The sequence below is a fragment of the Poecilia mexicana genome, unplaced genomic scaffold (genome assembly GCF_051168715.1).
Source record: "Poecilia mexicana isolate PSO_F unplaced genomic scaffold, ASM5116871v1 scaffold_12, whole genome shotgun sequence".
Taxonomy (NCBI): Eukaryota; Metazoa; Chordata; class Actinopteri; order Cyprinodontiformes; family Poeciliidae; genus Poecilia; species Poecilia mexicana.
In genome coordinates this window covers 16,432,917-16,439,954 of record NW_028263381.1, presented here as the reverse complement: position 1 = coordinate 16,439,954, position 7,038 = coordinate 16,432,917, and the positions used below count along the sequence as shown (strand labels likewise).

At 37.7% G+C, this 7,038-nt stretch overlaps 1 protein-coding gene across 1 annotated transcript in view; it reads right to left on the bottom strand.

The window, feature by feature from the left end:
* The window catches only part of rimbp2a (RIMS binding protein 2a), a 64,429-nt gene continuing 57,391 nt past the window's right edge, over positions 1 to 7,038 (bottom strand). Inside the window, exons 16-21 of the mRNA XM_088011352.1 lie at positions 6,309 to 6,478; positions 5,954 to 6,122; positions 5,295 to 5,395; positions 4,988 to 5,059; positions 4,058 to 4,222; positions 1 to 637 (exon numbers count right to left, since the gene is read on the bottom strand). Of these exons, the coding sequence (XP_087867478.1) occupies positions 404 to 637; positions 4,058 to 4,222; positions 4,988 to 5,059; positions 5,295 to 5,395; positions 5,954 to 6,122; positions 6,309 to 6,478 (911 nt within the window). The 3' untranslated portion in view covers positions 1 to 403. The remainder of the gene's footprint in view (positions 638 to 4,057; positions 4,223 to 4,987; positions 5,060 to 5,294; positions 5,396 to 5,953; positions 6,123 to 6,308; positions 6,479 to 7,038) is intronic.

Genomic DNA, 7,038 nt, shown 5'->3' with positions numbered 1-7,038 from the left:
TTTAAAGTACTGAACCATTTAAGAATTTTTTTCTACTTGAGAAGACTACGGTACCATAGAGGGTTAAAAGTAAATGAAACGGTATAAATGCATGTCATGAAAATCCTAGTTTTTCACTTTAGATAAAGCATCCCTTAATCTGAAATACAGTAATATCACAGTAATATGCGTTTGTTTTTGAAAGTCACTTCACTCTTGATTTTGGCACTCCACTGTACAAAATTCATGTGTTTTCTATCCAGCACTGAACATATTTGTATCGCCTGCTAGGCTCACGCAGTCAAGGAGGCGAGTCACATGGCCACTCTGTAATGTCCTGCCATATCACAGCTGATTGTATGGATGCTATGCACAGAGCCCCGCAGATACATGGATAGGATTTTTATGCTGTTAAATATTGTCATTATTGTTGCTTCACAGGAGACAGTCTCTTCAGCAGTTTCTTTCCTTTGGAGAGTATTCCTTTCTTCTTCTTGTTTGCCAGGTCTTGGGGGTCCCTGGGGTCTAGCGGAACATGGTGACCCCTCGGAGGGCTGAGCGGTCTCATAGTTCCTGGAAGGAGGGGGCGGACGATTGGGGACGGCGCCCGGACAGGGGTTGTAATGTTGTTGGCCGTGTCTGTGTTTTCTGCAGTGACCTGAGGAGATAAGTGATGGGGAGGTTTGGAGGCAGGGCGGGAGGGGCAGCATATTACAAATGAAGCAACTATTTATGTTTTTTTATTATTATTATTATTTAAAAGGCTATGAAAAGTTATAAAAAAAAAATTAAAAAAAACACAAAGGGATTGTCTGCTTTTTGAATTTTGATTGGAAGTTTCCAATCATAACTACATTTCTAACAATCTAGCATTGTAGAGGATCTTGAAATAAAAACACGAAGTGCAAATGATGAAACAGAACAAAAAAAGAAACCATTGGTTGGTAACAAAGAGCATCTTGAAATTTTAATTCATTTTCTCAAGAATGTGCAGAGCTTAAATTGTTTGATTTGCTAAAGTGCTTTTGCACCACTACTGCTCATGTGCAGAAAATAAAAAGGAATAGTCACAAATTAGTTAAATGACTATGAAATGCAAAATTTTCAAAATAAATGCACACATAGGAGGCATTAGGTTTTATTTAGGGAACAATACTTTTAATTCCAGTTAAGTATGTAAATACAGTCATAAGTGATAAATTAGAATATGTGTTTCAATGAGGTTTGTAGTATTAAAAGTATCTTTTGAAAATAATAATCTTTTAGCGGCTATTAATCATAATTTTCTTAAAGCCCAAATTTCTGAATTACATTTTATTTTTATTGGTCATAACTAATATTTTCACTTAAACAGAAAATCATCACAATTAACCAAAGTAAAGACTTGAAAACATAAGAAATTTATATTTTGTTTCATCATTTTTTTTTAAAAAATTCAAATTATTTGAATTGGTCAGAAAGCTAGGCCAGACTGTTTTTTTTTTTTTATTTTAAAATCCAAACGGCAAATTTGCTGATAGAGGTGTACGTGAGTAAGTGCTTGCTGCAATGACTGCAAGGTGCCGAGGTCCAGCGACTGAAAACATTCTCAATCAGTCGACCTTCCATCACCATGTTTGACCTTTGGCGTTTGTGCTGATATGTCATACTTGGTTTTCAAGAGACCAAATGCAGGATGAACAGATACATTGGCTCAGGTTTTGGGGCCTGTTAACGTCTGCTATGTGTCCAGAGTGATTCAAATCACTGAGTTCTCCACCTTCCTCCCACAGATGGAAAACATGACCGTTAGGTTAATTGGTGTCTGTAAACTGCCCTTGGAATGAGTGTGTGTGTCATTTGTGTGTCTCTTGGTTGTTACGTGATGGACCGGAAACTTATTTTTCTTTTAATAATCCTTCCTAGCAAACCCTTTTTCAGTCTTTTCTAACCTACACGTCAACCCCGAGGGAAAGTTGACAAACTTGCCTTAAAGGTTTTCAACTTTTGATAGTCTTTCTTATCCCTTTCATGTATGAATTATGATCCTTTCTGTCAGGATTTTTTTTCTAATTTTTTTTTTAAACTTTCTTAAAGCATAAAAAAGGTAGGGAAAAAAAAGTTGTTAAAAAAAAATATGTATATATTTTTCTTTTTTTAGGTGATCAATTGTAATTTCCTCCAAATACAAAGTTATTTGAAAAATACATCAGTAGTGTTGTTTTTTAGGGGTTATCTGATGTCACAATATTTATTTTTTTTACCTGCAAGAGTGGAAGGAGGGACCGGGTCAGTTGGCGTGCTTTTTTTCTCTGTCGGCCATATTGGATTTAACAAAAATATTTTTTTTTGCATTTGCAGCTGATGCCCAGTAGTTGATGGTGTATTTTATGATGCATTAGTGTCCACCTCAGTGGTCTGTGTGCATTTATAACATAAAAAGCCACAAGAAGGACAAGGAAATGGCTTTTAGATAGCTGTCCACTGTAGTGACCACTATGCATGAAAGGGTTAAGGTAAGATAGCTTCAAAAACTTTACAAATGTCCTTATGATCCAACGTCTCCAACGTCTCCATCTCCAACGTCTTTCAAGTCACCTCTCAGCATGTTCAAAGTATAAACATCTTGGCTTGGACTCTGCCTCGGACTTTTCATTCCAAGACCGACCTGATCAGATTTGATCTGTTTTGGGTTTGCTCAACTTTGTTGTTGTTGTTGTTGTTGTTAGTCTTTGTTTGTGTGTGCAGAATAGACGCAGCAGGAAGCCAGGAAATGTTAAACAAGATCATCACACCACAGAAGCAAGGAACTCCACCATTAATTGGCCATCAGGAGACAATCATTTACGTTACAACACCCAGGGACACAACTGTAGATGCAAGGCTTCTTCTCTAATGCAATAACTGCTATTTCTAATTGTTTTCTTTTCTTTCTTTTTTTTTTTGCACAATAAATTTTGAATATTCCCAGAGGATTTGACAGAACAACAGTAATAACTTGGAGTGAAGAGACAGATTTTGATGAATCTGAGTCACAACAGGACGTAGCACCAAATAAAGCCTTCGCTGTGCCCACAAGCTGTTTGCATTAGAGCTGCGAATCTGACATCTCCAGTTGCCAACTTACTGTACAAGGGCACACAGAGCCATATATGGTGTGAAATGAACAATCTTCCTCTGTTTGTTTGTTTTGTTTTGTTTTGTTTTGCCAAGCGGGTGAGGGAAAAAAAAAAAAAAAAAGAAAAGAAATCAGATGTGGCAGCGTTGTCACTATCGAGAAAAAACCCCACATCACTATGACAACTGAAAGCAACAACAACACCAACACACATGAACACAGAGCGCAAACAAGAATGGTTTTAATATCCAATCTTTTTTTGTTTTTTTCGTCCTTTCCTTTTATTGTTTCATCGTAACAATACAGAATGGATGTCTCAGTGCTGCGGTTCTCTTGAGCTCAGAGCAAACATGGCATATCCACCGTCAACGGGGTTGAAAAATAGATCTGATGTGTGGGTAAGAGAAACAAAGCCTCTTTGAGGAAATACACAAGCTGAGCCAAGAAAGTTAGAAAATGTATCAAGTTTGAAAAAAAAACATGCTTTTTCTTTACTTTTAAACTTCTCTTAAATAATCTTAAATAATTTTAACTGGGTAGCAAAGTGTTGCTAAGCACTTTTAAATAGAATCGTACACAATAACCACAAGTTGACTTTGTGTTTTAGTGCAAAGAGTTACCAAATTTTTTGTGTAAGGAATGAGTTGAGCCTCTTTTTTTTTTTACATGTCCTCCTCAACCAGTCCTACATGCATGAGCCACCCGCAGGGTTCCCACGGTCTGTCCACAGGCTTTGCTTCTTCCTTTCTCTGAGATTAAGAAAGGCGTTAACACTGGATTTTGCTCCCTTTCCGAAGGGTGAAGGGAGTGGGGAAGTTGTTAGTCTGTAAAGAGTCACCACTGTCACCACATGGACAAACACACACAATGAACAGCACACAGACTGCAGGTGGAGGAAGCAAGAGACGGAAATCAAGAGGAGAGGGGACGGAGGATGGATGAACACAGGGCCTAGCGCTGAGAGCGGCGATGATGATGTACCCGTTTTCCCTCCGACACGGCTGCAGCGGAGTTAGCAGGGGGCCGGTTGGCGGGTTCTTCCTGGGGGTAGTGGGACGGGGTGTCGGTCAGATAGACCTCCACGTCATCAGGCACTTCTTCCAAGAAGTTTGAGGGCACCAAGCCACGATGGCCATTGAGCTCACCCTGGGGGGGGAAGACGGTGAGAACAGAAAGCGAGAGAAACAAAAGAGAGAAAAGCCTCTGAAAAATATTTAAAAGGCTGTTGATCATTTAGCAAATCTCTTTTATAAGAGTGTAAAGTCTATCAAAAACTTAATTATAGCAATTTTCCTAAACGTTTCAATAGAAATTAGACTTTAGATTTTTTTAATGCAGTTTTTGCTAACTGATCAACCTCAGAGTCGTATAACTATATTGTATTTTCTATCTCCTTATTTTCAAAGCTCCTAGGAAAAAAAATGTTTTGATAATTATATGTTGATTACTTAAACTTTAAACTTTAGTCTTGATTTATGTTAGACCTTCCCAAGCGAATACTTCTATCACAAACATGTCAAGCAATCTAGTTTAAGATTTCAAACAATATTGATTGATGAAAATCCTCCGATAACTTGTACAAGATGGGATCTACCTGGAGAAGCTGCAATTATTCAGCTGTCATGAATTATGTAATTTAGAGGAATTAGCTCAGACGATAAAGCCTCGAAGCGTAAAAAAAAAATCTGCTTACATAATAAAAAAGTTTAAAAAAAATATATTTCCATTCCAAGACTCTGGAAATGAGTCCATAAAGTGGTGATGATGACATGTGGGTTAACGAGCCCATCCATTTTTGACCACACAGCCATTTTCTAACGGCTAATTCCAGTAAACTAACGCACCATGTCCCAAAGATCAACCATATCAATTGATCACTAAGTGGCTTCAGCATGGATAAGTGGCACTCACATAGTAAAACCCATCTTCATCAATGTCTCCAAAAACAGCAATGATGTCACCAGCACAGAAGGTCAGCTCAGCCTATCAGGAGACAGATATAAAACAGGAAATTCTGCATTATGTGCAAAAACAATAAGCCGACTTAAATTGTGGGCCTCAACTTTATTGACATATTCCACATTTCACAGTTCTTTTTATCAGTAACTGAACATTATAATTTAACTTAAATGTATTTGATTTAGGCCAAACCCCGGATGTGCCTACTAAACCGTTTTAAAAAGATAAAAACGTTAATGTTTTGATCGCATGGCTTTACCTCAACGTCAACGTTAGGGGAGCTCTCTCTGGGGTCGTAGTCGTAGAGCGCCACCATCCTCCTGGAGGCCTGATCTCGGCGGACACCTCGTCTGTTCTGCTCTGCAGGCGACAACATGGAACAGCTCAGAATAACAATAATATCATCCCACAGATTGCATTAAACCTTTTAACTCTTCCCTACGGAGGCACAACAGAACACATTCTTATATAATACATATGTTGATAAATGTGATAATGTAAGAATTAAGAGGCAAAAGACAAAAAAATATTAAATAATAGAAATAAATAAAGATCTAAATAACCATAAGTCTGAAATGAATGAATGCCTGTGGAAAAATAAATAAACAAATAAAAAAAATTACAAAAACAATAATTTAACACTAAAATAAGAAAATAAACGGAAAGAAATTTACAACAAAAAGTTTGCAAACCGCTTGTGTTCACTTTTTAAAAATATTTTATAACAGTTCTTATAAAATAACATGTACTCTATTTTGTTGTTGCTGAAATACTAGTTTCTGCAATGTTTTTGTTTCTAACATTTGCTCTATGACTTAATTAGATTTTTTTTGCGCACATCAATACCAAAAAATGTCCTTTCAACTTTTCAAAGTGCGCATTTTCTCTGTACTCATAGTAAGCGTGCTTCTGCAGTACCTATTTTATCCACTGGGGTGCTGAGAGGCAGAAAGCCCTGCTTGATGAGCTGGTCCATGGTCTCCTCATCGTCCGCTCGTATCTCGGACACCATGTTACAGGGGAGAAGCCCCATCCTGCCCTTTATTGCTCCTCTGTAAAACCCATCTGTGTCCTTATCACCATAAACCTGACAGATACAGGAGGGAAACAGGAATGTTCAAAGCCTCACTGAACAGTTTGTGTGTATTCGGGGCACATTGAGTAATTTGTGACAGAGTACAACAGTCAGCTATTAGAACTTCACTTTAAATGCTATTATAATGACAGTTGGAAAGCAGGGTGCTAAATGCAATCTAGCAGTGAACATCCCCACCTTAATTATCTGCCCTTCTTTGAATGGTAGCTCCTCATCTGCAGCATCTGGGTTGGGGGACATAGACAGAGGATCGTAGTCAAAGAGCGCCACAAATATCCGAAAAGGTTCCTCAGGCTCTGACTCGTCATAGTACGTTGGAGAGCGTCGGTCCCGATTCCTGTAGCCGTCTTAAACACAAACAAAAAAAAAAAGGCAAAAGTCAAAAAAAAAAAATAAAAAAAATCTTTACACAGCCAAACTAAAATAAAATAAAAGTTACCAGAACATAGATACAGACATGAAGTGTTTGTGAGATTTGGCCACAAATGGAGCAGATTTCTGAGCAACAAGTTACATGTAATAATTGATTTGCTATCCGTATTTAATTTGTTAAGATGAGCATGTTTATGGTATATCTAAGCCATGGCACAGTACACAGAAACTGATGAGTAAATTCCACATCTTTATCATTCTTAATCATTAGATTGTGCACTGCATGACAGATTTATTCTCTCTTATCTTGCCATATTTGTGCCTGTAAACATGCAGGAAATAGCTATGACTAGCTATTTATTAAAATTCTCGTGGCACAAACACACACATGCGTTCACAAAAACAATCAACACATGAAAACTGCGTGTGGTTTTGAGTAGATCTTGGTTTTTTTTGTCAGCTTTCAGTGTGCTAGGAATCGAGTGTGCAGTAAAACAGATGAAACATATCATGTGATTTGTGGAAATGAGACGGC